Genomic DNA, 14,959 nt, shown 5'->3' with positions numbered 1-14,959 from the left:
GCCAAGAATCAGAACATAAAGGACAGCCCTGAGTATCAAAAGAGGTACAACTGGGCACCAGTGGCACCGGTAATCCTTAACTACTCAGGAGGCTGAGGTCTGAGTTGGAAGTTGGAAGACAGTCTAGACAGCAAAATCTATATCTCATATCCAGTTAACTAGCAAAAAGCCAGAAGTGGTGTGGCTCAAGAAAGCACAACCATGAGCAGGAAAAGCTAAACAAGCATAAAGCCCTGAGGTCAAGCTCCAGTACACTCTCTCTCAGAGGAAAGAAAAAAAATGATTGCAAAGAAAACTCAACATGATAGAAGACTATTGATAGGGGTTTACTTTCTCCCTCGTGACTAGCAAGTATTAGGATCTCTCTCTGAACCTACCAGCATTTTCCCAGAGTGCCCTGCCCTGTTAATGCCACGGGGATGGCACCAGGCCAGCTGTTCCAGGCCTCACCAAGTGCACACAGCCATACCCCTATGAGCATTACCAATTATTCTGTGCCACTAGGTCTCCAGAGAATTGGTGGCTTTGATTATGACAACAGTTGCTCACTTCATAACTAAAAATGACCTAATTCAGCCAGGCCCTAGTGGCTTATGCCTATCCTAGTTACTCAGGAGTCTGAGTTCTGAGGATTACAATTCAATGCAAGCTTGAGCAGGAAAGTCCATGAGTTCTTATCTCCAATTAATCAGCAAAAAGTACACACAAAAAAAATTCACTTTTTTTTTTTTTTCCCCACCATGGGGCTTGAACTTTGGGCCTGGGTGCTGTCTCTGAGCTCTTCAGCTCAAAGCAAGTATTCTATCACTTGAGCCACAGTGCCGTTTCTGGTTCTCTGGTGGTGAATTGGAGATAAGAATCTCATAGACTTTCCTGCTTGGGCTGGCTTTGAACCATGATCCTCAGATCTCAGCCTCTTGAGTAGCTAGGATGACAGGTATGAGCCACCAGTGCCCAGCCAAAAAACCCACTTCTTTCTGCATTATTTAACTGTATACACAAAGATTTATTCTGGGCATTATTATTTTTTTTTTTTTGGTCGGTCATGGGGCCTGAAAGCTGGGCCTGGGCACTGTCCCTCAGCTCTTCAGCTCAAGGCTAGCACTCTACCACTTGAGCCACAGCACCACTTCCGGCTTTTTTCTTTTTGCTTATGTGGTGCTGAGGAATCCAACCCAGGGCCTCATGCATGTAAGGCAAGCACTCCACCACTGAGCCACCTTCCCAGCCCCTCTGGGCACTATTGGTCTATATATTTGTCTTTATTTTAGTACCACCTTGTTTTGACTATGGTAACTTTGGAGTAAGGTTTTTTGTGTTTTTTTTTTTTTAATTGCTTTTGCAAATCCTGGGGTTTGAGCCCAGGGATTGGGTATTGTCCTGGAGCTTCTGCTCAAAGCTAGCACTCTACCACTTGAACCACAGCACCATGTCAGGTCTTATCTGAGTAATTTATTGGAGATGAAAGTCTCATGGACTTTACTTCCCTGGTCAGCTTCAAGCCACAGTCCTCAGATCTCAGCCTCCCAAGTAGCTAGAATTATAGGCATTGAACCTCTGGCATACAGCTATAATTAAGTTTTGAAATCCAGAAGTATGAGTTTTACAACTTCTTTGTTTGTTATTAAGACATTATGGCTGTTCCTTTGAGATTCCAAAGGAATTTTAGAATGATCTTTCCTGTTTCTGCAAAACTGTCATTAGGATTATGATAGATTGGTACTGGGAAGGTGGCTTAGTGGTAGAGTGCTTGTCTTGCATGCATGAGGCCCTTGGTTTGATTCCTCAGCACCACATAAGCAGAAAAAGCTGGAAGTGGGACTGAAGCTCAAGTAGAGGGCTAGTCTACAGCTGAAGAGCTGAGGGACAGTGCCCAGGCCCAGAGTTCAGGCCCCAGAAAAGATTATGATAGATTGAATCGACTCTGTAAATACCTTTGGGTAGTGTGTGTGTGTGTGTGTGTGTGTGTGTGTGTGTGTGTGTGTGTGTGTGTGTGTGTGTGTGTGTGTGTGTGTGTGTGTGTGTGTGTGTGTGTGTGTGTGTGTGTGTGTGTGTGAGTAGTGAGACAAGTTTGAGTCTCGAGTACTTTCCCTTAGGTTTTTTTGCTCAACCACTTTTAAGCCATAGCTCCACTTCTGGCTTTTTTTTTGTTCCTTAATTGGAGATAAGGGTCTCATGGATTTTTCTGCCCAGATATGCTTCCAACTGCCATCCTCAGCCATCTGAGTAGTTAGGATACAGGAATGAGCCACTGTTGCCTAGATCAGTTAATGATGATCATTAAAATGATTAATCAACAAACTGTAAATATTTTCTCTCATGTGGAAGTTAGATCTAAAATATACTAGGACATGATAAATGATACAGGACTGTAGGCATTCACACACAGTGGGACCAAAGGAGGATACTCTTAGGAGAGGGACACAAAGGTGCAATGCCTACGTGCCGCCGATCATATAAAATAATCTTTATTGAAATAAACTCCAGGAAATGGAAATGAGTTTTTTTCTTTGTGTTTTTTTTGTCTTGTTTATCTGTCTTTGAGAGGACAAATGGGGGGATGGAGGGCACAGAAATGGAGGGTCAAAGGGTGAAAATGCAGCAGTGGTACTCACTGGACACAGTTGAAAATGAACCATACAACCAGGTGCTGGTGGCTCACACTTATAATCCTAGCTCCTCAGGAAGCTGAGATCTAAGTATCAAGGCTCAAAGCCAGCCTTGGCAGAAAAGTCCCAATGAGATGCTTTATCTCCAGTTATCCCCTCAAAAACCAGAAGTGGTACTGTGGCTCAAGTGATAAAGCACTAGCCTTGAGCACAAAGAGGCTCAGGGATAGCACTCAGGCTCTGAATTCAAGCCTCACAACCACCACCAACAAAAAAGGACTATACAACTTGTAGGTGGGGATGGGAGAGCAGAAAGGGGAGGGGTGACATTGCCCAAACAGAAATGTACCTTTTACCTGACTTATGTAACTGCCACCCCTCTGTACATCACTTTTATAATAACAATAAAAATACTTTCCAAAGAATGACTAATCATTTTTAAATGAGTTTAAAATAAATTTTATTTATTTTGTTCATGACTTCTAGACAATAACCACTAAATTATCAGACTGCATTCCAATACACATCCAAACAAGAAACTCAAAACTAAAACCAACAAAAATCACCCTTTTTTGCTTAACTGCATTTTGTTAAAAAAAAAAATTTAGAAGGGATCTTGAGCCAATCAGTCATGACCTCCATTTCACAATTAGGCACAAGGAGATCAATGACTTGAGGTACTTGAAGAGAGAGAGAGAGAGAGAGAGAGAGAGAGAGAGAGAGAGAGAGAGAGAGAGAGAGAGAGAGTGAGTTCCCAACAGCCATCACCGCTGGCTGGGGTTTGAAGGAGGAGGCACATCCCAAAGCGATGCCGAAGTGTGTTGTACAACACTATTTCCTCAGGTTGTCACACAGGCTCAAACTTCAGCATTCACACTGTTATGAAACATTCATTACACAACAGAGTAGGACATTGGAGGGGAGGGAGACTGAATATAGCTAAAAACAGATCAATGTGAACATTAGGGAAAACAAATGCAGCATTACCAGGGTCTTCATGCAGACCAGGACTCTCTTCAGCTGAACTACTTGTTAATATCAGACACTTGTCAATCATTCATTATCGCATATCTTTTGCATGTTACTGTAAACCTTAGGTAAATCATGAAGTTTATGATTTAATTTTTTGTTTTGGTGCCGGTCCTGGGCTTGAACTCAGGGCTTGGGCACTGTTCCTTGAGCTTCTTTTGCTCAAGGCTAGCACTTTACCACTGGAGCCAGAGCTCCACTTGTGGCTTTTTAAACATTTGGTGGTTTGGAAATAAAAGTCTCATGGATTTTTAAATGTTTCGAGATAAGAGTCTCATGGACTTTCCTGCTTAGACTGACTTTGAACCAAGATCCTCAGAGCTCAGCCTTCTGAGTATCTAGGACTACAGGTGTGAGCCTCCTGCTCCTGGTTAAATTTATGATTTTGTCAAAAAAATTTTCCTCATGCAATTTAAAAACATAACTCTTCAGAACATACAAAAAATTTCCCAGACATTTTTTCTGCTACAAATATGACTATTACTTTTCTAATAGCAACAGATCAGCAAACAAAGCAGATAGATACCTTGACATTCCAAGTTACTTTTAAAATTTTTTATTTATTTTTGTGCTGGTACACTTGGGGCCTCAGGTTCTTGCTTGGCTTTTCTTGCTCAATGCTGGTGCTCTACCACTTGAGCCTATACATCCACTTCCAGCTTTTCTACTGGCTATTTGGAGTTAAGAATCTCTTGGATTTGTCTGCCTATGCTGGCTTTTTTTTTTTTTTGCCAGTCCTGGGGCTTGAACTCAGAACCTGGGCACTGTCTCTGAGCTTCTTTTGCTCAATGCTAGCGCTCTACCCTTGAGCCACAGCACCACTCCCAGCTTTCTCTGTTTATATGGTAGTGAGGAATCAAGCTCAGGGCTTCATGCATGCTAGGCAAGCACTCTATCACTAAACCACAGTCCCAGCCTTATGCTGGTTTTGAACCCTAATCTCAGCTAACATTAGCTAAGATTAAAGGCATGAGCCATCTTCACTGGGCAAGTTAATGCATCTTGAGATTTTTTTTAAAAAAAATTTATATATATTTTTTTGTATCATGGTATAAGATCATACCAAATGCTTATGAAAAATAAGGACTTCAATGGCAAAACATCTAAATTGAATCCATCTACTATCAGAAAACCTGTCTTTGAATTATATATTAAGAAAAGGAGAGCGAAGATACTAGTTAGAAAGCACAGGCAGAAAGTAAATTTGCTGGTGTTATGTATCAGAAGTTGTATTAGACAATGTTATAACTACAATGAATATTTCTAATGTTTAAAAATTTCAAACAACATTTTTAGGCTAACAGTCAACAGAATAAATATGTTTAGTTCAGCATTTCCTCTTGTGTAACTTATTGTGTGTGCACGTATGTGCCAATCCTGGATCTTGAACTTTGGACCTGTGTGTTGTCTCTGAGCACTTTTTTTTTTCTTCTCAAGGCTAGCTCTTTACTACTTGAGCCATAGCCTCACTTCTAACTTTTTGGTGGTTCATTGAAGATAAAAGTCTCAAACTGGGCTGGGAAAGTGGCTCAGTGGTAGGCGCTTGCCTTGCATGCCTGAGGACCTGGGTTCAATTCCTCAGCATCACATAAGCAAAAAAGAAAAAAGCTGGAAGTGGCGCTGTGACTCAAGTGGTAGAGCACTTGCCTTGAGCTGAAGAGCTGAGGGACAGCGCCCAGGCCCAGAGTTCAGGCCCCACGACCGGACCCAAAAAAAAAAAAAAAAAAAAGTCTCAAACTTTGCTTCACAAACTGGCTTTGAACCATGATCCTTGATCTCAGTGCTAGCCACTGGCACCTGGCCCTTTTGTAACATCACTAATTTCAGTGAGTGGAGGACTCTCAGACTCAAATACACATAACTGATTATGAAGATTAATTAAATACCCTCTACTCCCAATGGATTACCCAACAGTGAAATGGGTTGTTCCCTTTTTGTTTGTTTGTGTGGCAGTCTGGGTCTTGAACCCATGGCTTCATGCTCTCACTTGGCTTTTCTGATCAAGTGTGGCCCTCTATGACTTGAGTCATAACTCCACTTTCATCTTTTGGCTGGTTAAATCCAGATAAAAGTCTCCTGGACTTTCCTGCACAGGCGGGTTGTTCCTTTAATAGATTCTGCTGGGCAATTTTTTTTTCCTCTATGGGCCAAAAAAAGCCTTGATAAGAACAAATCATCTCAGTTTTAGAAACAGCAGAATAGGGATTGGATTTTTAAAGATTTCCCAACACAGGATCACACAATGCCCCAGATTTCCCTTTCCTTCCCTGGACTGGTTTCCAAACCTCATCCTTAGATCTCAGCTTCCTGAGTAGCTAGGATCACAGATGAGTCACCTAATGCCAGACTTTTATTTGGCTCATTGGCACATATAAATGTGACCCAATGTCCTTTGCTTTTTTTTTTAATAGCTTTGAATAGTTCATGATATGATATCCTTTCAGATGATGATTTTATTTCCAAATTGAACTGTGTGTGTGTGTGTTATTTTGGTGGGTGGTGGGGCTTAAACTCAGAGCCTGAATGCTGTTCCTGACCTCTTTTTTTGCTTCAGGCTAGTGCTCTACCACTCTGAGTCACCGCTTCACTTCCGGTTTTTGAGTAGTTGATGGACCGGTGTAAGAGTCTCACAGGGGCTTTTCTGCTGGGGTCGACTTTACACCTTCAACCTCAGATCTCAGCCTCCTGAGTAGCTAGGATTACAGGCTGAGCCACTGGTGCCCGATTAAAGCAGTTACATTTTAACCCAGTTTCACAACTGATGGCTTCACAGCTTCAGTAGGGCCAATAAAGCCACAATGCCCTTTCTGACTGTGTGGGGGTCAGACAGCTTCCAGCCTATTGGTCAGCCAGCAAATTCCAGGGGATAGACCGGATTAAGTGCTCCAAAGAGGATTCCCCAGCCCTCCCTCAAAGGAGGATCAAACACTCTGGTCTCTTAAGGGAACGAAAATAAAGCCCCCAGAAAGGAAGAAAGTACCTTGTTTGTTTACATAGTGGATGGCCCTTCCATAAGCCTCTTGTCTTTACCTCCTTCCCATCCCAGCTTTGGGGGGAGGCAAACCAAGCCTTTCCCAATTAGGGTCACAATCCTAAACCTCTCAGAACTGCCTTCAATTTTCACCTTTCGACAAAAAGACTGGGTGGAAACCTCTTAACTGCTCACTCGCCTAAATTGAGGCCCCCGAAGGATTAAGGTAATAACAGGTGCTTATATCCGATTGCAATTGGTTTCCAGTCCCCAGCAAACCAAACCAATCACCCACAAAGAGCAACATTATCTGTCCTTCTCTTAACCCCCTTCCACTTCCCCCTTCCTCTCAAATGCAGAGAGCGGGAGACGCTAGCAGGGGTGGGAGGGGAGGGGGTTACCACACTTAGACTCCATCCTATAAAGATGCCCAGGAGCACACATGTTAATTTCCTAACTCAGAGGGAGCTGGGAGGGTCACCGGGGACCATTTTCTATTAATAGGAGACAAAGCTCCGGTAGATCTTAGCCATAATGCCCTGACGCCCGAAAATTAACTCTTTGGAGGGGGGGAGGGGAGCTCAGCAGGAGGAAAAAACCTCATTTAGCCAAGGCAGAAGATGTGCCTTGAAATGCATATGCACCCAGGTTTATTCCCCCCTCCCTACCCCGACACCCTGCAAAGTTCAGCCCTCCACCCTGAACAAGCCAGAACCCCTCCAGTCTCTCCCCATTGAATGCATCCCCGGGAAGCTGGGGGAGACGCGCGGTTGGCAACCACCCGGCAGGGGTCAGCTCAACTTTGCCACACACAAGGCCAGGGCCACAGCCACCAGCACCACGGCGCTGAAGACGGTGGCAGCCAGGGCTTTGCTGGGATCGCACGATCCGGATCGTTCTTCTAGAGACATGCCCCCGGCCGAGGAAGCGCCGGCGCTGGCACTGGAGAGGAGTTCGGCGCCAGCCGTTTGGCGAGCTTGCACCGTCCATCGGGGGACGTTGACCCGCATTTCCATGTCGTCGATCATCTCGCCCACCTGTAGGATCTCTCGCTCCAACTGGGGCAGGTCTACGACATCGAAGTCACCCTCGGCCTCGTGGCGCAGGCTGCGTGCGCTCAGGGCGCGCGCGGCCACCGCGGACGAGCCGCCCGCCACCCCGGTGCGCACCAGCGGCCGGCGGGGCGCGTGCAAGGGGAAGGCGGCGCCCAGTGCCAGGGCGCGCTGCATGTCGGCTTCCAACAGATCCAAACAGCCGGAAAAGGCTACCCAGAGTCGTTCGAACTCGGCTCGTTCCTCGGCGACCAGGCTGCGATCACGGAGGACCACCGTCAGTCGAGCTCCGGTGGCCACCGCCAATTCCCGGGCCTTCTGGCGCGTCTTCTGTAACTCTTCCCGCAGGTTCTGAGAATCCGCCGAACCCCCCACCGTCAGCACCAGATGATGGTAACACGCGGTGGTCTTGTTGAGCGCATCCAGGAGCGCCTTGCACTCCTCCCTGGCCATCTCGGCGCGCTCCGCGCCGCGCGCACACCCCGCGGCGACTCGGGATGGAGGTTCGATGCCAGCCTCAGGCTGGGCGATCCGATCGCTTCCTCATGGCCCGTGCAACTCGCTCGGGGGCGTTTGCAGACTCCGTCCCACGGAAAGGCAGTTAGTGAGATCCACGATGTTTGATGCCCTCCCCCCCTTCCCGGGAACTCCGGGGGGGCGTGAAGAGATTGGGGAGGGGGACTCTCCCCCGAGTCCCCTTAGCTGCTTCTCACCGGCTCATCCATCCTCCCCCAGACACGAACCCAGTCATCTAGCCTTCACGGCGTCTCCCAGAGAAGCCTGGGGGTGTGGGACCCATCTTTCCTCCCAGCCCCAGCCCCGGGGAGGGTTGGTGAGCAGGCCTTCCAGAGGAGCGAGCGCAGAGCCTTAGCCTCTGCCAAGGGCGGTCGGGTCGTTACCTAGGATCCGCCCACTCTCATCCGTCCTGAGTGCTTCCCCCCCCCCCCCAGTCCCGGGGTAACCCGGGGGGGGGGGCGCAGATGGAGAAGTCACGTGTGGGTTCCCCTAATCTCCCTCAGTTATAACATTCTGGCAAGTGAGAGGTCGGCGGCAGACACAACCTTTCCTTATTTTTGCCAATAAGAAAACGAATGATCCGGTTAAAAAAAAAAAGTTTAGCTCACGTGGAGTCTTTGCAAATAAGGAGGGGGGCGGTTTCGAACCCAGGGACCCTGTCTCCAACACACTGTCGGCCACACTAAGTGGTGCAGCTTGTAAGACTGGACATCTTTGTCCCTGCAAAACGAGCACTGAAGGGTGAGCCCTCCGGACCCGCCAGTTCCCTAGGGGGTGGGTCTCTCCTTCCCAACTTGGCCCAGTTTTCCCAACTCCGAGCGCTGACGTTTGGACCCCACCCCTAGGGAGTGTCAGCCCTGCCGAAGCCACGCCCCCTGCCATCTCGGAGCAAGCGCAGTCGGTGCGGGTGGGCGGGGCTAAGCCTGAATAGGAAGCGTCTGGGAGGCCGCTGAGCCCCGCCTCCTGCGGGGAGCCGGATGCGAGGATTGCTCCGCGCCCCCGTCACTCTGGAGGAGACTGGTTGCTCATTGGGCGATCTGGGAAGCTTTACGGGCGCGGCTCCACCCAACGGCGGAGTAAAAAAGGGGTGGGTGGTGTTGAGAGTCGCTGCGCCAGGGTGGTGGGCACCGCGGTCCCAGCCGAGACCCCACCCCCTCGGAAGGTGCTGAGGCCACCCGGAGTAAAACTATGTAGCCTCGGGAGTAAGTGTCTTCCCGCCCCGGGTCCTCCCGGGTCCCCCCTTCTCTCGGGACGGCGGCAGAGCCTCGGGGCGGCCCGAGGCCGGGCGGGGCCTGGGCGGAGGGGGGAGGGGCTCCTCCCTGGGAGCTGGGAGTGTGTGTGTGGGGGGTCCTGGACCCCCTACCCCTCCCACCCCATCCGGTCCACAGTGGGGTGCACTCTTTCCACGCTGCTTGTAGTGTCCACAGGGACAGGGAGGTGGCTCCCAGAATGTGTACTCCGGATCCTCCGGATTTCAGGATTCAGGACCTAGGTCCAGCTGTGTGTGTCGGGGGTGGGTGGAAGATAGTTTGCACTTCGGGGCAGTGGGCAGGGCCTGGAAGTCGCCTCTGAGGTTTCCTGGTGGCCCGTGGGGTGGGGGCAGGCCGTGTGGCTGCGGGTTGGCGGTGGTGGTGGTGTGTGTGTGTGTGTGGGGTCACTGGCAGCCTGCCTGCCTGCCTGCCTGCCCTTTGTGGGATGGGGGAAAGGAGGGGTCCCCTGGTCCTCTACGTAACGATCACTTCTGGAAAACTTCAGTCCCGCTTCCCCCAGATGTTCAGATTCTGCATCTATTCAGCTTATACTTTGCAAACAGACCTCCCGGCTGGCATGGGAGCCAGGCTGTGACACTCTGGGGTCAAGAGACTCATGCTTGCTAGGTCGTGGTGGAGCAGGGGAGGATGTAGGAATTGGGGGAGCAGTGGCAAGATGGAAGGGACTATGAGAATGCGCCTGAGCTGGGGTGAGGCCCCCATTTTGACTAAACAGCAAACCCTTCACACTGAGCCTTAATTAAGTACACTAGCCGATTCTTGTGTGTGTGTGTGTGTGTGTGTGTGTGTGTGTGTGTGTGTGTGTGTGTGTGTGTGTGTGTGTGTGTGTGTGTTGTCCTAAGGCTTGAACTCTGGGTCTGAGCACTGTACCTGAGAGCTTTTTTTTTTTTTTTTTTTTTTAAAGGCTAGCACTTTATCACTTGAGCTACAGCTAAACTCTGGCTTTCTTTCTTTTCTTTTTTCTTTTTTTAGTAGTGTATTGGAAATAAGAACTTCTGGCTTCAAGCCTCCCTCCTCAGATCTCAGTCTCCTGAGTAGCTAGGATTATAGACATGAGGGCCACTAGCACCTGGCTAAGGTCAAAGTTTTGTCTGTGCCTTGAACTTCCATGGGCTTCTTGGACAGGCAAACTGCCTGGTCTTTATTTATTGATGTGTTTTTATGCTGTTGAGTATTTGTTTTTGGCATCTCTCTCATTGGGACTCTTCCTACTCATTAGTCATTGGCATTAGGCTGGGATCCAATAACTTTGTCCTGTTAGAGACATTCTAGGGAAATGTGACCACATGATCATAGGACCAGACCTAGAAAGAGTTTAGTCTAGCTGGACACTGGTGGCCCATGCCTGGTACCCTAGCTACTCAGGAGGCTGAGATCTGAGGATCGTGGTTTAAAACAAGTTGGGACAAGAGTCTATTTCACTCTTATCACCAATGAACCACCAGAAAACCGGAAATGGTGCTGTAGTTTAAAGTGATAGAGCACTAGGCTTTAGTGAAAAGTTTAAGGATAGTGCCCAGGCCCCAAGTTCAAGTCCCATGACTGACCCAAAAAAAATATTTAGAGGAATAGGTGCTCTTCCTGTTTCTGGTGCGTGTGTGCAGGGGGCTTGAACTCAGGGCCTGTGTGCTGCCCCTCAGAATTTTCACTCAAGGCTGGTGTTCTACTACTTGTGCTTCAGCTCCACTTGTGACATTTTGGTGGTTCATTGGAAATGAGTTTCATAGACTTTCTGGCCCACAATCCTCAGATCTCAGCCTCCTGAGTAGCTTACAGGTGTGAGCCATGGTGTCTGTCTGATTCTACTTCTGAAAGATGCTGAGAAATGGCCCTGGCAACACCTGTACTTCTGCTAAAGATCCTGGCAGAAAAATGGTTGCCTAGTGGGTTCAGCTGCAAGTGGGAAGGTATCTTGGTCCTACTGTTCTTGCAGGCTGGGAACCTTTTTCTTCCCTGTCTTTTTTTTTTTTTTTTTTTTTTTGGTCAGTTGTGGGGCTTGAACTCAGAGCCTGGGTGCTGTCCCTGAGCTTTTTCACTCAAGGCTAGCACTCTAACATTTTGAGCCACAGCTCCACTTCCAGTTTTCTGGTGGTTAATGGAGATAAGGGTTTCAGACTTTCCTGACCAGGCTAGTTTTGAACTGCAGTCCTCAAATCTCAGCCTCCTGAGTAGCTAGAATGACAAGCATGAGCCACCAGCTCCCGGATTTTCTTCCCTCTCTGAACTCTGCACATTCAAAATTCCACTGTGGTTGGGCAGCTCTGAGTGTATTGTTTGTTTGGGGCTTTTTGCCTTTGTACCCGAGTGGCTACTGCTTGGGTCTAGCCTTTCACCAACGGTGATATAAACAAGGGTCTGGGAACCCCCATGAGAGAGATAAACTCCCCCTGGCTTCCTCTCTTAACTACCTCAATGGTCAGTTCATACAGTGCTCATAGTAGCTGGATGCAGGACTGAGCATTTTAATGAGGAACTTTAAGAAAAAAATGGACCACATCTATAAATGTTACAGGCCAGAGGACACCGTGACTATAAAGAATACATCACATCACTGAGTTGCTTCTATTGGTATTAAAAATAGATGAATAGCTGGGCATTGGTGGCTCACTCCTGTAACCCTATCTACTCAGGAGGCTGAGATCTGAGGATGGCAGTTCAAAGCCAGCCTGGGAAGACAAGTCTGTGAGACTCTTTATCTCCAGTTAACAACAAAAAGCTGGAAGTGATACTCACTATCTTGCCCATGTAATTGTAACCCCTCTGTACAGTATTTTCACAATAAAAAAAATAAAAATTAAAAAAAAAAGCTGGAAGTGGATCTGTGGCTCAAGTGGTAGAACACTAGCCTTGAGCATAAAAGCTCAGGGACAGTACCCAGGCCCTGAGTTCAAGCACCAGAACCAACAACAACAACAAAAAACTCAGATTTATCTTCCCTGGGCTGGCTTTGAAGCCAATGTAGACAAGACATTACAAGAGACTTTCTTTTTTTGGGGTGGTGGTGGTGGTGGTGGTGGTCTCAGGGCTTGAACTCAGTACCTTGGCACTATCCCTGAGCTTTTCTACTCAAAGCTAGCATTCTACACTTGAGCCATAGCTCTACTTCCACCTTTTTTTTTTTTGGTAGTTCATTGGAGCTAAAAGTCTCATGGGCTTTTCTGCCTGGGCTGACTTTGAACCATGATCCTCCAATTTCAGTCTGAGATTTTAAGAACTAATGTTACAGTGCCAGTGGCTCATGCCTGTCATCCTAATTACTCAGAAGTCTGAGATCTGAGGATCACGGTTCAAAGCCAGCCCAGACAGGAAAGTCCATGAGACTCTTATTTCCAATGAACCACCAAAAAATGCCGGAAGTGGAGCTGTGGCTCAAGTAGTAGAATGCTAGCCTTGAGCACAAAAGCACAAGCACAGCACCCAGATCCTGAGTTCAAGCCACAGGACTGGCACTTAAAAAAAAACAACCACAGCTAGGCATCGGTGGCTCATGCCTGTAATCCTAGCTACTCAGGAGGCTGAGATCTGAAGATCATGGTTCAAAGCCAGCTGAGGCCAGAAGTGGATGTGGCTCAAGCAGTAAAGCACTCGCCTTGGGCTGAAGAGTGCAGGGACAGTGCCCAGGCCCAGAGTTCAAGCCCCACGACTGACAAAAAACATCCCTCCCCCGCATAAAAACCTACCCAAACCTGAAGGTGGTCATTTACCGCTTTCTTGTCCTTTGTCCCAGGAGACTCTCTGACCCCTGGGAAGTCCATATGGCTCTGTATGATGAAGACATCCTGAAAAATCCTTTTTATGTGGCTCTTCAGAAGGCACGGCCAGACTTGTGCAGCAGGGTGGCGCAGATCCACGGTGTGGTACGTGCACTGATGCTCAGGACTATCTTCCAGGTCCAGATGATGTCCAGATCATGGTAGACCAGCAACTGGGGGCAGCCTGGAGCTGCTTCCTCCAAGAAGCCTCCTGAGATTGTAGCCAGGAGTTAATTTTTCCCAGTTCCCTACGTGTGTGTGTGTGTGTGTGTGTGTGTGTGTGTGCGCGCGCGTGCGTGTGTGGGTGTGGGTGTGGGTGTGTGTGTGCGCGCATGTACAGACTCTTGGGCTAGAACTCAGGGCCTTGCGCTCTGCCCTGGCTTTTTTGCTCAAGGCTGAGGCTCTACCACTTGAGCCACAGCTCCAATTCTGGCTTTTTGGTAGTTTATTGCAGAATCAGAGTCTCATGGATTTTCCGGCCCAGACTGGCTTTGAACTGTGATCCCCAGATCTCAGCCTCTTGGATAGCTGGGATTATAGGCGTGAGCCACTGGTGTTTAGCCCCATATGACTTTTTCCCTTCTCTGTCCCTGCAATGCCTCCAGAGCCACTCAGATCTTGGGGTGGGTGGTACTTAGAGCCAGCGGTAGGGCACGCTGAGCAAATACCTGCTGGGCCCAACAGCCTCCAAGTCAGGATGAACAAGGACCTTTATCCTTGGTCTGCCTGCTTCTGTCATGTCACCTCCATGACAGATATACCCCATGGTCAGCCAGTGTGGCCTCCTGGAGACCTGCCAGCTGCATCTGGGCCAGCAGCTTCCGGCCAGGAATGACTCAGCCAGCTTTGGAGCCTCTCTTTTTTTTTTTGGTCCGTCGAGGAACTTGAACTCTGGGCCTGGGCGCTGTCCCTCAGCTCTTCAGCTCAAGGCGAGTGCTCTACCACTTGAGCTACAGCGCCACTTCCGGTTTTCTGGTGGTTTATTGGAGATAGGAGTCTCACGGTCTCTCCTGCCTGGGCTGGCTTTGAACCGCGATCCTCAGATCTCAGCCTCCTGAGTAGCTAGGATTACAGGCATGAGCCACCAGCGCCCAGCTTGGAGCCTCTCTTGTGCTGTCCCAACTGCCCAGGACCCTCCTCCAGCGCTCTCATGTTCTCTTTCTTATCCTCTCAAGGTCTTAGTGCCCTGCAAAGGGAGCCTGCCTAGCAACCTTCAGCCCACGTATCAGTTCGAGTCCTACCTTTTGATACCAGCGGAAGGACATTTTCAGACCTTCGATGGAAAGGTATTTGTTTCTTGAGTGGCTCGTCAGTATTTGGAGGGGCTGAGAATCTTGTTTTCCAATCCTTCCACAGACGTTGTGTTTAAATGCCAGCTGTGACAGGCACACAGCACCAGTGGGGGTGGGAGACACCGCCCATGTAATGGAGCCTTAGAGGAAAGAAGGCTGTGGTACCAGTGAGGCTTGGAGGCTGGGAGACTGCCTCTCCCGCAATTGAGGTGGGCCCTTTCCTGAGGGTTGTGGAGTCATGGTCGTCCTCTTTAGTGAGGTCCCTGTCAGGCTGAGATGCTGAGGCAGTTTCTTGGATATTTTGTCTCGTTCAAAACAAAAACACATCTTCTGGCTGGGCATGGTAGTGCACACCTATAATTCCAGCATTCAGGAAGCTGAAGGATGTGGATCAAAAGTTCTAATCCAGCTTGAGCTACATAGTGAAACCCGGTCTCCATAAAATAAACCCCATCCTCAAATAGCAT

At 48.6% G+C, this 14,959-nt stretch overlaps 2 protein-coding genes across 4 annotated transcripts in view; one reads left to right on the top strand and one right to left on the bottom strand.

The window, feature by feature from the left end:
* Positions 1-7,400: 7,400 nt before the first annotated feature.
* Rgs9bp (regulator of G protein signaling 9 binding protein) lies at positions 7,401-8,488 on the bottom strand. The gene has a single exon (XM_069999040.1). It carries the CDS (start codon positions 8,112-8,114, stop codon positions 7,401-7,403), a length of 714 nt encoding a protein of 237 aa, XP_069855141.1. The 5' UTR covers positions 8,115-8,488.
* Positions 8,489-9,259: 771 nt separating this feature from the next.
* Positions 9,260-14,959, top strand: part of Ankrd27 (ankyrin repeat domain 27) — a 34,702-nt gene continuing 29,002 nt past the window's right edge. For all 3 annotated transcript variants that reach the window (XM_069998543.1, XM_069998542.1, XM_069998544.1), the window contains exons 1-3: positions 9,260-9,379; positions 13,176-13,305; positions 14,376-14,486. In XM_069998543.1, coding sequence (XP_069854644.1) covers positions 13,204-13,305; positions 14,376-14,486 — 213 coding nt within the window. In that variant the 5' untranslated portion in view covers positions 9,260-9,379; positions 13,176-13,203. The remainder of the gene's footprint in view (positions 9,380-13,175; positions 13,306-14,375; positions 14,487-14,959) is intronic.

The sequence above is a fragment of the Dipodomys merriami genome, unplaced genomic scaffold, assembly GCF_024711535.1.
Source record: "Dipodomys merriami isolate MVZ:Mamm:240054 unplaced genomic scaffold, mDipMer1.0.p SCAF_52, whole genome shotgun sequence".
NCBI classification, from domain to species: Eukaryota; Metazoa; Chordata; class Mammalia; order Rodentia; family Heteromyidae; genus Dipodomys; species Dipodomys merriami.
Note: the sequence above shows the minus strand (reverse complement) of the source record. Positions and strands in the feature narration are given on the sequence as shown.